This window comes from Cottoperca gobio, chromosome 12 (genome assembly GCF_900634415.1).
Source record: "Cottoperca gobio chromosome 12, fCotGob3.1, whole genome shotgun sequence".
In the NCBI taxonomy this organism is placed as follows: Eukaryota; Metazoa; Chordata; class Actinopteri; order Perciformes; family Bovichtidae; genus Cottoperca; species Cottoperca gobio.
In genome coordinates, this window is record NC_041366.1 from 2885933 (window position 1) to 2906507 (window position 20575).

The following is a 20575-nucleotide window of genomic DNA, read 5'->3' on the forward strand; positions in this document are numbered from 1 at the left end:
GCTAATAATAGCCTAATGGTCTTAGACATCAACGGATTAGTTGACCAACCAAGAGAAGACGGCCCTAATCAAAAATATGTTTTTTTCAATTTCAATGTGGATTATTGGCATGACAAATCAATACAAATATGGGGAAAAAAAACAATAAATAAACAAGAAGAATAAGAAACGATAAATACAGCTGATAATAATAATAATATAGTAAACATAAAATAATTACTATTTCATTGAAGATAATAAAAATACATGGATACATGTTGAGCATATATATATATATATATATATATATATATATATATTCAATAGATACATTTTACATATTAGATCGTACTTGAAATTTGTTTGTTTTTAACTTATTGTGCCTAATATTATGGCAGAAGACATATTTACCTCCTACCCATTCCATATTTTTTATCTTCCCACAACAAAAAAAGAAGTGTTTTGTCCTCAGTGTAGACACTGTTGTAGATATTTCACATTCATGGAAATATTTTATTCATATGTCATTATATTTGGGACATTTTCATAAGAAATGTACTAGTGGCAGCGCGTCAAACGCGTTCCTCTCTTGGCTTTCTTTTGGATTATTTTCTGCTATTGATATTCTGCTATTTTGAAATCTCGGTTCAGGGATTGATAACAGAGGAGTTTGCATTACATTTTATTTTAATTTCTCTATTGTTCTGTACATTCGTCTTGTAATTTTGTTTTAAATATTTGAATTGAGGATTGTGTCAGCGGCTCGTCCATCTCTGAGGCTGACTGACTGGTGTTTAGCTCAGAGTATCTCAAAGCCAGCTGGTCCAGGGAGCGGACACCTGGTGAATTATGATTGCTCAGCAATGCTTTGTATGCAAGAGAACGTTGATCAGCCATATTTAAATGTTGTCAAAATGCAATTTATCTTTTTTGGATGTGAATTTTCAGAGGGAATATACCGAGTTCTGCTCTGCATGCATTGCTTGGGGTGATTGGGCAAACCTTTTTTAAATGATTTTACAAATTCCAATTGAAATAGAGCCCCATATTTCGTTTCTCACAGAGTGTAAATGGCCAGGTTGAGACTCCCATATGCACTATAATCAACCCGTAAGTAGTTAAATGAGCCCTTTTGTTCTAGCCCGGTGTTGCCCAGAGTGAAGTTTGTGTCTGTGTCTATTAAGCCGACAGGCTCCGTTGTAAAACCTCTTCTGTTGGGGACTGTGGAGGACTCCTGTCCCCAGCCAGGTAAAAATGACAGGAGAGAGGAGGTATGGGAAAAACAGTATTACAAAAATGCTCAGCCTCTTCAGGCAACTAAAACAACAATTCTCTAAATGGGAGGAGCTCGGGCGTTTTCAATCTGTGGTGTGGCCGTTGCCTCTCTCATCGGCCCTCCAGGACTCAGTCGACTGCAAGAGCACAGAACCAGGTTACCATCATGCTTGTATAGTGTTGCTGATAAGCTGATTCTGTCCAGCTGTCTGATCCCCAGCAGCGCCATGACCACACCCCACTGCCACATACCCCCCCCTCCGCCGAGAGCGTGAGGAAGTCCGCCACGACCATCTGGTTACCCGGCCTGTGGACCACTCTGAAGTTAAAGGGCTGTAACCTCAGATACCACCGAGCATTGGCATCCTTCATCCGGTGGAGCCACTGGAGTGGGGCATTGTCCGACCAGAGGGTGAAAGCGCGTCCCAGGAGATAATACTGAGGGTGCCGACTGCCCATTGAATGTCGAGGCACTCTTTTCCCACCTCATCTCCCGCTGAGCCATGTACAGCACGGGTAGGTCGACCCCCTCCACCTCCTGGGACAAGACAGGCCCAGCCTGCTGTCCAAGGCATCCGTCTGCAAAATAAAAGGGAGAGCAAAGTTAGGGGAGAACAGCAGTGGCTTACCACAGAGAGCCCACTTCACCTTCTCAAATGCCAGCGGACACTGCTCTGTCCACTGGACCGGATCTGAGGCACCCTTCCGGGTCAGGTAGGTCAGGGTCAGTCCATAAGCTGCTGGAAGGAGGCTGGGGCTCCAAAAACCCCGAAGGGAAGCATCATGAATTGGTACAATCCATACGGAGTGGAGAAGGCCGCTTTTTCCTTGGACTACAGGGGAATCTGCCAGTAGCCCTTGGTTACATCCAGTGTTGTGTAAAAATGAGCCGTGCCCAGCCGATCCAGGAGTTTGTCGACCCGGGGCATCGGATATGCATCGAATTTGGACACCTCGTTCACCCTGTGATAGTCCGCACAGAACCGCACTGACCCATCTGGCTTGCACACCAGCATGACGGGGCAGCACCAGTCGCTGCTGGACTCTATTACTTCCATATCTAGCATGGCCTGAAGCTCCGCCTGAACAATTCAGGCAGCCGATTGGGCCGTGACCGTACCGTCACGCCTGGGGGCGTCTCTATGTGGTGATATGCGAGAGTTGTGTGCCCGGGTAGGGGCCAGAACACATCGGCAAAAAGCCTTTGCAACGAGGCAATGTCTACCCTCTGACTCGGTGAATGATGGCTGTCACAAGAGACTGACTTGTCTGTTTTTTCTACTTTGGTCCCAACTCTTCTTTCTCAATCACCGTAGTAGCCAGAGAGCCAGAAGCCACCTCTCTCCACACTTTTAGAAGATTGAGATGTTAAATTTATGTCTCTCCCCTCTACCTGATCGCACCATCTCGTAATTGATGCGCCCCCCATCGTTGTGTGACCACGAAGGGCGCTTACCACTTGGCAAGTAATTTGGAGCTAGTGAATGGGAGCAATACAAGCACTTTATCTCCCGGTGTAAAATGCCTTAGTCGCGACCCTCTGTTATAAAGGCGCTGCTGAGTCAGTGCGGCGTTCGGGTGTAGTGGGGAGCCATCCACACTCACTACTTGCTCAAAAGCATGACAGAGGGTCTTGTCCTGAGACTGCTAGAGGGGAAGGTCCTCCACCGGACGTAACTGCGGGGACGGGGGAAGCTCATCACAAGTCTCTGGCCCCGCTCTCCCCTCAAAGGCGCTGCATCTTTCTCCCCATTGAACACCCCATACAACTCACATGTCCCTACCGCACGTGAACGCAACCCCCCTATCTTCCCTGCTAGTCTATCAAACCCCGGCCAATTGGTTCCCAGGATCAGGGGGTGCATGAGTCGAGTACTAACTCCAGCCTTAACCCTATGCTTTTTCCCTTTTTTTTAAATGAAATAGTAAGGGTCACCACTGGATACTCGTAAATATCCCAGTGTTTCCCCTACCATTGTCTTGGCAGGGCGCTGTGCCCTGTCAATGGAGCCCAGCACCCTGCCTGAAATTCAAGGTGGTTTTAGTTATTTTTTCTCTCTAATAAATAAATAAATATATTTTTTATTCACAACTCACTTTTCACATTGACAGGTGCTCTTTTATTAAATAAACCAAACGCTTATGCTCTTCTAATTTATTAATAATTTACTGCGCCACGCACGCATGCAAGCATGCACGCACGCACGGTGAGCAGAGCAGTAAACCTAGGGGAAACACTGTATCCCCATGTGCACACCTCACCCACAACAACCAGAGTCCCACAGAGCTTGGTGAATAGACCAGATATGTCAACTGGGTCCTTGGGAGAAACAAAAGAAGGGGGTGAATTAAAAAGAAAAGAGAAATCGGATGCCAATGGTGGGAGGTCAGCGGGCTGGAACCTCCTCCTTGGGCCTGGGACAGGCCAGCCCACCGGTCAGGCTCCTTCTCTCGGCCTCCGCCGGGGCAGGGAGAGATGGTTCTCCGCAAGGTAGACTGTGGCTTCAAAGCTGGCAGGTCGGTGGCACTGGACCCTGTGAGTTCTCACCGGACCTCCAGGACTCAGTCTACTTCAAGAGAACAGAACCAAGTTACCATCATGCTTATATAGTGTTGCTGATTACCTGATTCTGTCCAGCTGTCTGAGCCACTCCCGACTCTCCCTAGCAGACGGCGCCATGACCACACCCCACTGCTACAGAGACAATTCACAGAATCATTGGCGTAGAGCAGGAATTCTCTCTCTCTCTCTCTCCCCACCGGTCTGTCTCATTCCGTCCCTCTGTGTCTCTCTTTTTAACTGTCCCTCTCTCCTTCCAGACACATCTGCATAATGTCGGGGAACAACTTGGTTCTACCCATAGTGCTGTGGGGCCGCACGGCTCCCACCCACTGCATCAGCAGCCTGCTGGTAATGGACAACTTCAACACCATCATCACCGGCTGCCATGACGGACAGATCTGCCTCTGGGACATGACACCTGAGCTGGAGGTACTGATGAGGGGGAAGTTGATGGTGGTTGTGTGTGTGTTGGTCACATACCACTTATTTACTCTGCTTCTCATTGTCTCATTATAACCCCCTATTTTTCCTTTTTCTTTTTGTTTTCTGCTCAGATTTGTCCCAGGGCCATGTTGTTTGGTCATACAGCCTCCATTACCTGTCTGTCTAAAGCCAGTGCGTGCAGTGACAAACAGTACATTGTCAGTGCATCAGAGAGCGGGTTAGTCATTTTTTCTATATAGATGGTGATTTCTTGCTGCCATAATTTAACAGAAAAACTTGTCATTTAATTTGTAATTTAATCATAATAGCTTATTTTCTGAAGATACTATTGGTGGCATCAGAATAGCAATGAAATCAACATGAAAAATGGCATCAGAAATGGCTTCAGATTATCAAATGGAAGAGATGCTACTGACATTATAAATATAAACTCCAGAATGTAAATTTAACTGCAGGTCAATTCCGACTCATTTATGTCTAACTTCAGTTTGTCCATGTTTCCAGAGAGATGTGTTTATGGGATGTGAATGATGGACGCTGTATTGAATTCACCAAGCTGGCCTGTGCTCACACTGGTATACAGGTAAGACTCACACTCCCGTACCTTAAATTCAATTAAAAGCTGGTATTCAAATACTGGCTAAGTCTCATATTGGATAGATGTGCAAATACTGTAAAGGTTTTTTCAGGCGGGGAGCCACATTCCATCTGCCTACCCATGGGGTCTCATTGCGTTCCTCATGTGAATAGACAGGAAGACGAGCTCTCCGCGACGAAACACTAGGTGCTTACGCGGCGTAACCGTGGAAACGGTTAGAAATATATAGTCACAACTTTAGCTTAAGTCAAAAGATTTAACATTACTTTACCTGACATATCCAGCCATTCTGCTGATATCCCAGTAAATATTCAAAAAACAATTATCACCTTTCAAACACCCCCGTCTGAAAAGATCTTAATACTGTAGCTCAAATGGTAAATACATTATAATGTCCATGTCAAAGTAAATCGTCTCAGCCTACAAATGTTTCAGAACGAAAGTGTACCAGGAAAGGGCGGTGTTTTGCCCTTTGAGAGCCTGGAATGCTAAAACATTTGAGTTTTTTGGTCAGATTGTGCTCATTTGTCTGTCAAGCGTGTTTGAGTTTCTAGACAAGCGCTATACAAATCTAATGTATTATTATAATTATTATTATTATTTGACTTCCTCCTCTTCCCATCTCTCCTCACCTTTTTGTCACTCCTCCATGTTTCTCCTCCTCTGCATTTTTCAAGTTCTATCAGTTTACCATTGGCACTGAGAGGGAGGGACGTCTGCTTTGCAACGGCCACTACCCAGAAATCCTTGTGGTGGACGCCACCAGCCTGGAGGTCCTGTACTCGCTGGTGTCCAAGATCTCTCCTGACTGGATCAGCTCCATGAGCATCATCCGCTCACACAGAACGCAAGGTGAGAGAGAGAGAGAGAGAGAGAGAGAGACGAAGAGAGAGAGAAGAGAAGAGAAGAGAGAGAGAGAGGGAGAGAGAGAGAGAGAGAGAGAGAGAGAGAGAGAGGAGAGAGAGAGAGAGATAGAGAGAGAGAGAGAGAGAGAGAGAGAGAGAGAGAGAGAGAGAGAGAGAGAGAGAGACATCATATCATTATATATATAGAAGTCGGGTGATTTCTTTTAAAATACACATAATTCAGTGGTGTAACCAACTTTTATTTTGCTCATGCATATGTTTTATTGTTTAGCTAATGATCCATCTGACCCCTGCAAGTTGGCGTAAGAGCCCCCCAAATAGTTTTAAATGAGGGTTCAGGGGTTGTATTTAATATGATGAAGTCTTTCAAAGTTTGTCCTTTCAAGGTGATAAATGCATCATCCTTCTGAGGTGAATGATTTCCATTCCTAGCCCTACTTTTAGATGAATGCTAACAAGCGTGTATGTTTGCATGGTAATATGCCAAATGATTAAGCTAGCATATTAAATGTAAGCATGTTAATATGCTGTCAGGAAAATGTGTGTATGATTAGCAATGAGTCACTAACTCTGTCTCTCTGTCTCTGGGTAGAGGACACAGTGGTGGCAGTGTCAGTGACGGGGATTTTGAAGGTCTGGATCATCACAGCTGAGGTCAGCAGGATCCAGGTACACCACTCTGTGGATGTTGGTTCATTAAAGAAATACATCAATTGTGTGGCGGAGCTGTATATACTGTCTGGAAAATCGAAGTGAACACAGGCCTTTGCAGTATTGCTATGACTATCATGAATGATTTTTAGTGGTACGGCTTCCAGTGAGAACACCATTGTGACCCTGAGCAAGGCACTTAACCCTGAACTGCTCCAGAGAGACTGTCCCTGTAGTTAGTTCACTGTAAGTCGTGTCTCCTAAATGACCATAAGTTATATTTTTGGGCTTTGCATGCCTTTATGATAGAGAAGTGCAGATTGTGAAAGGGGAGAGAAAGAGAGAGAGAGAGAGGGAACGACATACAGCAAACGCCACAGGTCGGATTCGAACCAGTGGCCACTGTGGGCAAGGACTAAGCCTTTGTAAATGGGACACTTGAGCTACCGGGACGCCCCTGAAATGTCATTTTAATATTATAATAATAGCTCATATTTCCTTTGGTGTGTGTGTGTGTGTGTGTGTGTGTGTGTGTGTGTGTGTGTGTGTGTGTGTGTGTGTGTGTGTGTGTGTGTGTGTGTGTGTGTGTGTGTGTGTGTGTGTGTGTGTGTGTGTGTGTGTGTGTGTGTGTGTGTGTGTGTGTAGGACCTGGACCCTGTGTTTGAAGAAGAGTCCAAACCCATCTACTGTCAAGGCTGTCAGAGTATTTCCTTCTGCACCTTCACTCAGAGCAGCCTGCTGGTTGTCTGCTCCAAGTACTGGAGGGTAAGAACCTGCATTGCACGAAGTAATACTACACACAAAGTACTGCAGTAGAGTGGAGCTGAAAAAAATGTTAATATCACCATGAAAGTTTCCCAGTTCATTACTTAAAGTTAGACAATGATTTCTTGTACTATATTACAATTTTTTCTAAAATGTTATGTTGAAATATGCAAAGTAGGCATTACCTTATTAAATATGTGCTAATTAGCATGCATATCTGAAACAGAAATCTGAAAATTGAAGCCATGTTCAAAATTCTTGTTTAATTTTGTTGATATATAAGAGTCAAATGTTTTTACATTTGGGCATTTTGGATATCTCTTTGTATCACTCCATAAATCAGAAAATACTTTCAACAGTTTCAGTAATAAAATGTTATATATAAATCAGGGTATGAAAGATGTATGAAGAAAGCCCTCTGAAAAATCCTTCAGAATATAGAGAGGAATGAGACGGAAGGTGTTGTGTATGTAAGTGCTGCTGAAGTGGAGATTTCTGAGTATGAGAAAAAAACTAATTCTGGCTGATTAAATCATGTATTTACAAGTCATACATTTTACTATGTGAATAGGCTAAAATAATGTTATTTACTAATATCTCCATGAAACTTCCCAATTTGATTACCTACATTAAGACAATTATGTTTTATATTACAAGCTTTCTGAAATGTTATGGTTAAATATGCAAATTAAGCATTATCTATTGCTAACTTTGGTGAATTTAGGAGAAATCTTCAAATGCAAATAACAAAAAACCCACCTAAATGGACCAGTGCATGAAACAACGAATGTTTCTTCCTCTAGTGTCTCGCCTTTAATAAAGACGTGTGAATCTCTTTCTGATGTGTGTCAGGTGTTTGATGCAGGCGACTACTCGCTGCTCTGCTCAGTGTCCAGTGAAAACGACCAGGCATGGACCGGAGGAGAGTTCATTGCTGCGGACAAAGTCATCATCTGGACCGAAGATGGCTGCAGTTACATCTACAAGCTGCCCGCCAGGTAAACCTGTGAACACCACAGAAGAAGAGCACAGACTCCAAGTCATGCTCAGACAAAGTCGTGGGAGCTGTACAATCAGATAAAAGGCGTCAATGGGTTTTTCTGACTGTGTGTGAATACCGTAAATTCAGAGTGTGTCTGTGTGTGTGTGTGTGTGTGTGTGTGTGTGTTCCTCAGCTGTCTGCCTGCCAGTGAACATTTCCGCAGTGATGTTGGGAAAACCAAAGAAGGCTCGATCCCTCCGCTGGTCTACAGCATTGCTGACCGCTCAGACAAGCAGGTCAGTCCTTCACTCCGAAAACGAAGCGTTTGGAATTTATGTATATTAAATATTTCAACGGTATTATTGCACAGACTTGGAACAAATTAAAATTGTTGCACTGTACAATCCTGCTGCACACCCGAAGAAAGATTATAATGTCTTTCAGTTGTAGCTGCTTTAGATATTTATCGATCAGGTTTATTTTGGTGTTTTACCTTCTTACTTTGGACTTCAGTCTGTTTGAACCCAGTTCTCCCCCCAATAATAGACAGATGCTGTTGCCAATGATTGAGCTGTTTCCAGAGATGTAACGATACTTGTCAGGAACTAAGTGATCTGGATATCCTGATTTGGCTTCTCTTATGTTTCTCATAATGATTATCGTAGCTATATGAGCTGGGCTAACTTCACTAACAAACAAATGTCACATAGCGGACACTTTTTTGTGTGCAACTTTAGAACTTGTTGTATACATACATACAAAAAAGTAGACTCATTATTTCAGTTTGGGCCCTTTATTATATGTGGATAATGTAGTTAACATAACACAAGCTGAAGTGGTCCAGTTAATTGCTGCACTGCAGTATGTAAGACGTACATGTGGGTCTGGTACAACGGCTGCATATGTTACAGGTAGCTGTGTGTAGTGTTGCTCTGGTGCTGTGTTTTGTTTGTATTGATGGTGATTTGATTTAGTTCTGGATCATCAGGGCTCACGTCAGGCACATGGATTAGACTTTATTGTCTTTTAAAGGTGTAAAAAAAAAAAAAAGGAGAAACTTCCCGGTCTTACGTGACAGATTGGAGAAGTTGTCTGCCCTCACCAGAGCGGGACACATTGTGTCGTTCGACTAAATGAGTCACTAAAGATCAGCCTTTAAAATGACGACAAGGATATTATTCATCTACCAGCTTTCTGTTCTTCTCATAGAGCTAGAGAAGTTGTAGAGTGTAAAACATTCACAGTTAAAGTGCAGCTCCCCGTGAAGTAACAGAAGGGAAGATATTTCTGAACCGGAGACGCAACCTGGTGGAAGAAATGAAATGGACTGGTTGACCCCAGCCGATCCTGAAACTCCAGAACATTTATTATGATTTGTCCTTCAGAAAGTATTGTCAAAATTACGGATGGCTTTTTTTGGTCTGATACCACAACTTTAGTATCGGCCGATTTCAATACCAACCTGATAATGTTCTTCTCTTTAAACAACTAAGCTGTTCATAATACATTTGTATGGAGGCACTTTGCTTAACTTAACCATCTGAAGAACATCCTGCGCAAACTGTGGGACAAATCTTCCCCTCCCCTAAAGGAAGAAATACAGATCCCTGTGCCACACTGCTGCTTCTTTCACACACACAACTTTTAACAGCATTTTTAATTGGTCAGCACCATCTAACCATTCAAAATTTAAAGTGCAACTTGGAGCAAAAGTTTAAATTTGAGTATTTAGAATAACAAAGGAATTATAATTCCAGTGTAAAATACTGGATACAACAACAATCACTGTAGCCTCTAGCCAGCTGTGGACAGATAGTTTAGGCTCATGGATGGTATGGAGCTATACTTTTCCCCCTCAAACATCTGATCCAGTGATCTTGGCCAGTATCAGACCGATACATTATCAGATAAGGGATTGGACATTCCCATCCCAAATCAGATCAGATGGGGAGGCCAGGCTTAATCCATGTGCGTGAGCCTGACCCTTGGTGTTTTATGTGTTCTGTTTACATCTGATTTCATTTTGGACCTTCAGTATGTTGTTGTTATATGTGTATTTATAATTTATTGTCTTGTAGGTATTTATTTGTTGTGTGTGCGCCTTTTTGTTATTTCTGTTGTTCCTTTTTATTTTTTGTCCTCTGATGCTGCCATGCCCCCTCCCTCCTTTGACCTCCCGACTCCTCTCAGAAGGACGGAGAAGGAGGTGAGGAGGAGCAGGTGTTTGTGGAGGTGATGTGCCTCCCTGCCAGCGGGTGCGACTTGAAGCTCTACACCCCAGAGCTGCAATACCACCACCGGCCTCTAGAGGCACCAGTAAGCCCCAGATAATGCACACTGAATACAAAGGCGGGAAGAAGAAGGTTCACATTCTTGGCTGAGTTGCTAAAGATAAAATGGACATAATACCATTTCAGTAGCCTTTAGTTGAAATATACAATGTTTTTAAAATGAAAGAATCATTGATTACAAACTTGTGCCATTTTGCACGTCTTCGAGCTGTTTAGATACGGGTATGCAAAATAGTTGATGGATTTTCTGCACCATCAAATAAAAGTAAAGCACAATACTGTTTTTAAAGGACCATACCAATGATTGAGCCCATTGACTTCACATTGTTCACTCTTTATATTGCTGCTGAATATACAGTATTTGAATTTGTCTTATTTTGATGGGATATTTGAAAAGGAAGTCAGAGCGTACTTTAATGCATCATTGATTTGATGTTTTTGCTTTTCAAATGACTTGATGATTAATACATTATCAGAATTGTTGGTGATATGTTTTCTTGATTAATCATCTAATAACTTTTGCACTGAAGAAACAAAGGTGACTCAGATAACTAAATGTTTTCACAGAAATTAAATCAAACCAATGTTGGTTAAAGGTGAAATCTGTGAGAAAATGTGGTATGGTCCTTTTTAAGTGAGGTTGATGTCGGGTGTAGATAGTCGTTTGTAAGAGTTAAGTACTTTGATGAAGACGATAACTGAGAACATTTGAAAGGTTTCTCGTATTTGCAGCTCAGCCAGAAAGTGACGAGCTGAAAGGAGCGAACTGTGAGAACAGCAGCCGAAACACAGACATCCACTCAGTGGCTCACACTCACCTTGCACCTTGGTATTAAATAAGTGAATAATGCCCTTTTTAACGGTTTGTCCTTCTCTTTTACTTTATTCTTTTTTTTAAACGATATATTGTTTCCATGAAAAACAGAAAACTCATAACGGAAACTAACAAATTAAAATTTGGACAAATAAATAAGATTACAGTCAGATCCCATCAGGCCCACCTTTACACTCAAAGCTGTAATACAAATGACATAAATAATGTAGTTAAGGCTGTCATCATTATCTGGTCAAGCCGAACCTTAAACTGACTTCAGCTTGACACTTGTTACTCTATTGGCTAAAATGTGTCAACTGCTGTATTTTCTTTATTCAAAAACCCTGCGAGCTGCTGCTCTCATTAATTCCTGGAAACCTACACTGTGACCAATCTGAACACTGAATCAGACGGATCACAATGCATCACACCTCCTTATCAATATTCTTACTTAATGCCGGTTTTAACAATTCTCTTTGTTGTGTGTTGTAGAGCAATTGCTAATTTTCTCTGAAGGTTTATAAACCTAATATTGGATATAATCATTTATTCTGATGTTAGCAGAGGTGCTCTTTATTTCAGGTGAGCTAGCTCCTCTATACAATGCTGTGTAAATCCCAGATATAAAGAGAACATATATTCTATATGACCTGACTGAGCATGTATAGCAAGAATATTGAAAACAGTGGGCCTATAATGGACCCTGGGGGAACACCGTAGATCCTTTATCCTTTATCCAAGAGAAGTAATTACAGATGTTACATGTGTACAGATGTTTGAAGTTACCTTCAGAATCATTTTCAAAGTGTTGGGATAGAACTGAGCCGCTGAGTGGATGACGTTGAAAGTGCACTGCCTGTTTTGTTTGCTCCTGTCTTGAGTTTCCTTCCTGTCTGACTAAGAGACTGAACTCATTCTGGTTCACCTGATTTCATGCTCTCTTCCCACTAAAACTGAACTCCTCCTCCAAAAGCACCATCACCCTCCTCATCTGTCTTCATACTGATGAAGATGCATGCAAAGTCCCCAAGCTGCTTTGTAACAAAAAAATAATGACTGAGTCCCTGCGTTTATGATAAGCCAAACACACAAAGGAAGTGGGAATACCATGACCTTTTGGGTTGGCACTTTTGGTTGCTTATCTTCACCAGGCAACTGCCACTTTGGACTAAAAGGTTTATACGTTTTGAACACAATTGATAAACACTAATGATGCATACTACACATCGTGTAGTGTTGTGTAGTGGTTGCTGTGGAATGTGTTTCCTGCATATTTAGATATTAAAATCAGGGATGCAGCCTCCACATGAAGTGATGTTGTTTTTAAAAACAGTATCATGCACAGATGGGACAAAAGGAAATGGTTTTTCTGTGTGTGGCCGTGAGACCTCGTTCAACTGCTCGCTAAACATTCTTTGTGTTTGTTTCCTCCAGCCTTTTCTTTGAGATGTGACATGTTTATCTTTGCAGTTGAGGTGGATAGTTATTGTTAACGTTTCCAGTTTCTAAGTATATTCTATCATATTTAAGTAATATTGATTTCTGATGTTTTCCACTTTGGATTTGCGGATGATGGTATTTGCTGCTTTGTTTGGAAAACTAAACACTTCCATGTTTATTTATTATCTTAATGTACATTTTGAAAATTCTATCAGTACAACAACAGAGGCATTTTATACTCATCAGTCTGCTGCTCTGAACTGGCTTCTACTTGAATGTTTTTTTTAATGGCCTTTTGAATGTTTCACATTCAAAGTTTCACATTCAAAGTTAAGACGGTAGTTTAACATTGATGCCCTGCGTTACTCGGCAGGATTATTTGTGTTTATTCATTTCTTAGCTCGGCCAAATTAATCTGGTTCACTCCAGCTTCATGAACCCAAAACAAACGGATGTTGCTGTGATTGAATAGGAGGCTGAAATAACTGCATCATCATGCTGATTCCTATAAAGTCTGATTTCATGCTTTGTTGGGTCTGTGCAAGACAACAAGCTACTTTTTTCGATTTTTCAAAAACTCCTTGGCATTTAAAGGGCCATTGCGAAGTATTTACAGTGATCTCCTCCATTTCTGATTCAACACAGTCGGTGTCGTCAGGAGATGATCTCAATGCTGATAGGCTTTCCCGACACCATGTCATGCAAATATTTCTCATTCTCGTTGCCCGGTGCAAATATTCGTCTTTGCATTGACTTTGTTTGTAATCATGCCGCAGAACAAACTCACTTTGTGTTTGTTGTGAAAACACAATGACGTAGTGAATGAAAACTGAAATGCTGTGGTAATGTACATCATCCTAAACTTACAACCATGTTGGAAATCATCCTTGTATTTTTACACCCCATTTTAGTTTTTGTCAAATATAATCCAGATGCAAGTGTTGAAACCCCGCCCACCTGCAGCACAGAGCCAATCAAAACAAACACAAAAAGTGTGTGTTGTGTGTGTGTGTGTGTGTGTGTGTGTGTGTATATATATATATATATTATTGTGTATTTAAAAAAACAACACATGGTGGCACTTTGCATACTCTCTGATTGTCTGCAGTGTTCAGATGAGCTGAACTAACCAGCAGTCACGCACACACACCTCAGCCATTCCCTTCTTCAGTACCTCTCTGAATTTTGTAGTTGCCGTGGTGATGGTAGCCCATCCTCCTTACACGCCCTCAGGTTCACAAGCTTTCATCCTGCCCATAATTATCACAACCCTGAAGATGACCTTATTTCTAATGACCTCTTTGTTAAAGATTCAGTTTATGACTAAATATTCAGGACATTTTGGTCAATTAATCTTTTATGTGTTGTGAAAGAAGAAAGTTAGTTTCTTTGGTAGGTATCTCAGTCCTATGTGTTAGCATGAGTATTATGCATGCTTAGATCTGTTTACTAGTTTAATTCTCTCAACACAGTAAGGCTCCCAGTCAGGGTATTTGTCTTCAACCTTTTGACCTTTGCCACAGTAGCTACGTGTCATAACCTGGGCAGGTGTGAAGCCTTGGAGCTGTCAGAATAACAGTCAGGGCGTTAACTAGAGGCTATCAGTCCCTGCCACAGCATAATAATGCAAACTAACAGACTACTCCTGCTGAGGTCCAGCTGTGTGTTATCCACCCTGAAGCACAACTGCCAGGTGCATCGTGTTGGCTAATAGGCTGGTTTTGGTCAAACACACTTTTAGTGTTTTCTGCTGCAGGGATTAACGACCTGTATCCTTGGAGCTTCCCTGATTCTGACCTTTTTAAAAGACCTTGTTCCTTGTATTTTTTGTTACTGTATTTTACAAACTGGGATGTTTCAGATACACACCATTAAAAAGGTGACAGCAGGGCTGATGCTGTGAGCTGAACTTAGTAGTTGTAGGGTAGACACTGATATTGTTATTGATTTTCTATCATGTACATAATCTTTAAAAACATAATGTCTGCATATGTGTACATATGAATCATTAATAGATGCTAGCATGGCTGTAGACTGTTAGACATGTATTTTAGTAAGTGATCTAAAACATGTATTGCATCACACACCTTTAATGCCATTTCTGTTTAGCCTAACTCACTCTGAAATGTCAATATGTGGCAGGCCCAGCTCAGAAATGAAGTGTCTGTTATAAACCAGTAAATAAAGGGAGTGTAAACTGAGCAGACCAGCTGATGGTTCAAACGGGGAAAATAGTTTAAATATTAGGTCAGACATGGTTGAGGTATTAGTTTATATGAACACTTGGCCACTGCACCTCCATGATTACAGCTACGTACAGCTAATGCAGCCGGACTTGTAGTGCTGCAGATTCACCGGTAAAGACTCATTAACTACAAACACACCCTCCAGTTGTTGCCCACTGCCAACTCCATGACTCACATTATACTCTGTTTACATTCCCCAAAGCATGATGGCCATCACATCAAAATCTACAAAAATGTATACTTTAAAATAAAGTTTAGTTTTTGAAGTATCTAAGGCTCAGAATGTCCCATCAACATGGTTATTATAGAGAGGCTGAGTGACGCTTTAGTCACATGACCCTCACTCTATTTGTATCTGTAGTTTTAAACCCACCAGTGCTGCCACTGTGCTGCATTAGCACATGACGGGTGAAGCCACAGTTTGGGTGTGATCATTGGACTTCTACAGTGGCTACATTTACTTTGCTGCTCCACTTCATGTACCTCTGATCCTATCAGCCCTAACCTGAATGAAAGCCCCACTAAAACCCAAACAGCATTTATTTATTTAGCTGAGTCAGATGTATGTGATTGTGTTTTCCTGCAGTGTGCAGTGTGTTGTTGCTGTTTTTATAAAGGCAGAGAGCAAAACCAAACATTTCAGCTTCACATTCTCGGACTAAGAACAAAAATGGCATGAAAAACTAACATCCCTAAACTTTAAGGGAAAAAAACAGAAGTTTTTGTGCTCTGATACATTCTGGGATGAAATTTCCCCAAACACTACTTCTCCAGGTGTTTTGGGGGAGCTTTAGGGCTTCTGGCTTTCAGGTGTTGACATATCTTTTTTTGTCCTCCAGCTCCTGATCTGTCCTCCTGTCACTCGGTTCTTCTTCGGCCGACGGGAGCCCTTCCATAAGCTGCTGATCCAGGGAGACTCAGCGGGCAGACTGTCCCTGTGGAGCATCCCAGACACCTCACCTCTGCAGCCGCTGTCCACCACTGCAGGTAGGGATGGCCTGACTGGCATGACACAGTAATTCCTCTGGAGAAGGAACCGACAGTTGGTCCTTCTTTAACATTGGAGCCCTGGTGAGTTTCCTACCCCGTGTTTAAACCTTGATTTCCTTCAGTGGACAGGCCGAACACCTCACAATGCTGCTGAACCAGGCAAAGGGAAACTCAGCTGTTAATGGACAGTGGTAGCCGCTGTAAATAACACCTGATCCACTCCTGTTGAGCGACACATTATGCTGCCTGTCCGCCTGGTGACATTACAGAAACATCTTTCTTAAAATGTTTGTTTTTGCAAAGTTAAAAAGAGGAAAACCACCAAAATCGCACTGATGGAAACAAACTTCTTTCCATCAGTAATCCCTCTTTGTGATCTTTAATATAAAACCCACTGGTAATGATAAATAGCATATATATATATATTATATATATTATATATATATATATTATATATATTATATATATATATATATATATATATATATATATATAATATATATATATATATATATATATATTATATATATATATATATATATATATATATATATATATATATATATATATATATATATATATATATATATTATATATATATATATTTGATATGCTTGATTTCTCTTCTTCATTGTTCATGAAGTCCATGTGCTTCACATAGATAACAAATGGTACATAAATATTTGAACTTATTACTAAACATAGTAATAAGTAAACCTTGATAAGCATACATAGAGTGTGTGTTTGTGTGTGTAAGAGGTAGGTAGAGAAGTACATTCCCACACAGAGGCTGAGTGACATCTGGTGGCCAAAATGTGTCATTGTTCTGTTGGCTGGTAGTCAATATTATATTGTTGATATTTGTTTCTTACTGGGCTCATGATTTGAAGAGTATAAATGTTATGTTAAGGAGAAGGCTTTTTTTTAAAGTGCCTGTAGTGCAAATGAACAAGACGTGCCCTTGCTTCTCTGTTTCTATTTCTCTGCTTTAAGTTTAGTGTTTTATCTCACTAGTGCGTTCAGGATGTGCTCGTGCTGCTGCTTCCTGGGTTTCGAAATGAGTCTATGCACGTGTTTTCAATAGCAACTCTACAGTGTGCATCATGAATGCAAAAGCTCCCATGAAACTTTTACGCTCTCAATTCAAAGCCCCATTTAATGTGTATGCTGCAGATTTGAAGAACACTCAAGAAAGTCGAAGTCTTGGGGTCATCCCCCAGAAAAAATACATTGTAATTTTAAACAAATTTCCTGCGTTTGCACGAACAAACTTGTTGGATTAAGTCAAGAAACAGCCGCATTCTGTTTATAACAGTTCTGTCAGTATCACATAGTGATATTTGTCTTTCGGTAAAACAGCGCCCCCACCAGCGCATCAGTAACCATTCAGGCAGAGAGTGGTACTGCAGCACGGGAGATGAGAGGCTTTCAAATCAAAATGATAATAAATTCAGAAGAAGTTCTGTGAGAAGTTGATCTGGAAAACCATTCTAAAATCAGAAAGACACCACAGTAACTGTAGAAAGCACTGTGACCATTTCACGTTAATGAGAAACACAACGGTGTACTGCGAGAAGAGGTTTTAATGCCTGGATAGAATTAAATACTTTATTACGTGCTCTTTGGTGGTTTATGTGTTTGCCGAATTACAGGAGATGTTTGGACCGATTCAGAAAGAGAGGGTGAATGTCATTGTATCGGTACATTTGGCCTGTAATTATAGCAGCCTTGTTATTGTCCTTGTTTTTCTGAACGGAGGTTTGCTGATACAGCTCAGAGCGGTGCCACTGGAGAGCAGAGATAGAGGTTTGGCTGATGCCAGAATAGCCGCTGATTGAGATTACTCTGACACGCATGCAAGAGAATAAATTACAATGTAATAAGATTTGTGTCCATTTCTCGCTTTCCCCCCTCATGGTCTCTCGCTGCTGCACGGACACTCAGGGTACCGTAACGCTATGGATAAACCTCTAAACGTGTTCTACACACATTAACACACACTTCCTCATTTCTAACGTAACGTAATGGCACAGACAGGCGCGCTATTTTGTAAAAGAAAACATACAGAGACGTCCCATTGTGGCTATTAGCGGACGTGGTCTCGCTTTTGCGTGGACACACACCCACACACACACGTCATTATAGTATGATGAAAGTCTGTATTTGAGACTTTATTTAGGCTGGTCTCGAAACTAATAACGTGCCCCTCTTTGTTTTTGACTATACCTCTGTCTCTCTCTCTTTGTCTGTGCAGAGCTGCAGGTGTCCTCCACCATCAGTCTCCAGGAGGCGTTTGATAAATTGACCCCCGTTTCTGCAGGGATCATTGACCAGCTCAGTGCTCTTCCTGGAAAAGAAGGACCCATCAAGGTTTGAATCCAGACAATGTAACACTTGTGTTTTTAGTCCTAGACCAAAATAAAATGTTTGATGTAAAAAAAAGGTTGTTCTCATGTTGTGGACTTCAGGCTCTAATGTCCTGTAAAAGGAACCTTTGTGTAGTTTAGTGTTAAAGTCATACAGGTGGAATATATTTTCATTTAATCTGGAGATGTATCAATTCAGATTACAATATATTTTGCTTCTTATTGCAGCTGAAGTTTAGAAAATTGGATAACTGCCTTTATAGTTTGGTTGTTCCTGACTGTGTGTGTGTGTGTGTGTGTGTGTGTGTGTGTGTGTGTGTGTGTGTGTGTGTGTGTGTGTGTGTGTGTGTGTTCTGTTCTGTTCTGTTCCCTCAGGTGACGGCCAGCGTGTACATCCCCTCTCAGGGTCGCCTGGTGTGCGGGAGAGAAGACGGTAGCATAATCCTGGTTCCTGCCACTCAGACCGCCATCGTCCAGCTGCTGCAGGGGGAGCACATGCTCAGGAGAGGTAAGGGAGATGAAGCTGGAAAAACTACAGGAAACATGTCATTTATACATCTCTACAACAGTTAATAAATAAACCAAACTAGGGCTGTCACCCAAGTGCAATGGTTGGAATCAGTGCTGCCAGGAGCTCAGGTCTGGACTAAAGAAAGAAATGATACATTGTTGCCTTTTGAACCAAGAGCTGTAAACTTGAGGTCATATGGACATGGATGTAGTCCTGGGGATGTCGGCAGGTCATCAAGTCACGCTGCATTTGAAATCTTCTTATGTGCTTATTTATCTTCTCTGGTGTCAGAAGAAATAAGTGATTATCAGCATTGTTCGTCCAGTAAGCACCTCAACCTCATGTATCATGAATATCTGAGAACAGGTGGAGACAGAGAACGTTTCCCCCACTTGTTCAAAACAAACTGCTTCCAAAAACTTAAACTTAAGTTATTTATATACCATCTTTCATTTCACGTTGCAATACAGGGTGCTTAACAATACACTGGAAATACAACAATACAATGAACATAGCACAGTAAAAGAGGGTAGATACATGATTCAGTATAGTTTAGTGGATGAAGAGGATGCTCAGGTGAAAAGATTTAATTCAACGGTATTAACAGATTGCGATGCCCTCGGCTCTGGCAGACTATTCCAGAGACGAGGACTATTGACACTAAACGCTGCCTCCTCATATGTCTTTGTCCTCACCCTGGGAATAGTTAAAAGACCAGTGTCAGAGGACCTGAGGGATCTAGGGGGAACATACACAGATAAGTATTCAGGCGCTAGTCCGTGGAGTGATTTGAACACTAATAAAAGGATCTTAAAATGTATTCAATCAATGAAGGGACTTCAGGACGGGTGAGATGTGTGACCTCTTTCTGTTCTTGGTCAGTACACTGGGCTGCTGGATTCTGCACCTTCTGATTTTAGGAAGACCAGAACTCAGAGCATTGCAGTAATCAGGCATGCGAGTAATAAAGGCGTCTCAGTATCTGTCCTGCTTTATAAATATTGGTGGTGAAAAGCCAGCGAAGAAGCAGGACAAGAGTTGTTGCTAAGAACTGAACCAAAACATCAGACTTGACATGTTGGGCTTTAGTGCGGTGGCTGCTCTGTATCAGGGCAGAGCCATTGGCAGTATTTCTCATCATTTTAGGTAAAGTGTATGGATGTAATATAATGACAGGAACCACAAGCATAGAATTTATTTGAGTTTGATTGAATTACTCTGTTTATTTCTTTCTCGTATCGTCATCGTATCGCACAGTTACGCTGTCAAACTTAAGACCTTAATGAAAAAAGAAATTGATGGTTGAATGATAATCTCCTGTTGAGTCGGCATGTATTAGTCCCATCCTCCCTCCTCACGTCTTCGTCCATTCTGAGTGTGGTGTGTGTCCATTTATCCCGTAGGCTGGCCGCCCCATCGTACCCTGCGAGGTCACCGGAACAAGGTGACGTGCGTCCTGTATCCGTACCAGATCTCCCCTCGCTACGACCAGCGCTCGCTGGTTTCAGGAGGAGTGGACTTCTCTGTCATCGTCTGGGACATTTTCACCGGAGAGATGAAGCACATTTTCTGTGTCCACGGAGGAGAGATCACCCAGCTCATTGTTCCGCCTGAGAACTGCAGTGTAAGACCTCCTGACGTGTAGACTTCTGTTGGATTCTCTTTCTTTTCAGTCTGGAGTCGTTAGTTTTTCTTTTAGGCTCAATTCCTTTGCTCAGTTTGCCGTTTGTTGCATCTGTATTTGATAAATGTACAGAGAGTATTGTGTTGCTGACATTAGTGTAAATGTTAAGG

At 41.7% G+C, this 20575-nt stretch overlaps 1 protein-coding gene across 3 annotated transcripts in view; it reads left to right on the forward strand.

Moving 5' to 3' along the window:
* The window catches only part of wdr7 (WD repeat domain 7), a 109756-nt gene that overhangs the window by 6316 nt on the left and 82865 nt on the right, over positions 1–20575 (forward strand). For 2 of the 3 annotated variants that reach the window (XM_029444250.1, XM_029444249.1), the window contains exons 2-13: positions 4075–4246; positions 4372–4478; positions 4766–4844; positions 5537–5711; positions 6318–6394; positions 7022–7141; positions 7994–8139; positions 8317–8419; positions 15754–15901; positions 18159–18274; positions 18646–18778; positions 20185–20405. In XM_029444250.1, the coding sequence (XP_029300110.1) occupies positions 4088–4246; positions 4372–4478; positions 4766–4844; positions 5537–5711; positions 6318–6394; positions 7022–7141; positions 7994–8139; positions 8317–8419; positions 15754–15901; positions 18159–18274; positions 18646–18778; positions 20185–20405 (1584 nt within the window). In that variant the 5' untranslated portion in view covers positions 4075–4087. The remainder of the gene's footprint in view (positions 1–4074; positions 4247–4371; positions 4479–4765; positions 4845–5536; positions 5712–6317; positions 6395–7021; positions 7142–7993; positions 8140–8316; positions 8420–15753; positions 15902–18158; positions 18275–18645; positions 18779–20184; positions 20406–20575) is intronic. The other variant, XM_029444251.1, reaches the window with a different exon arrangement.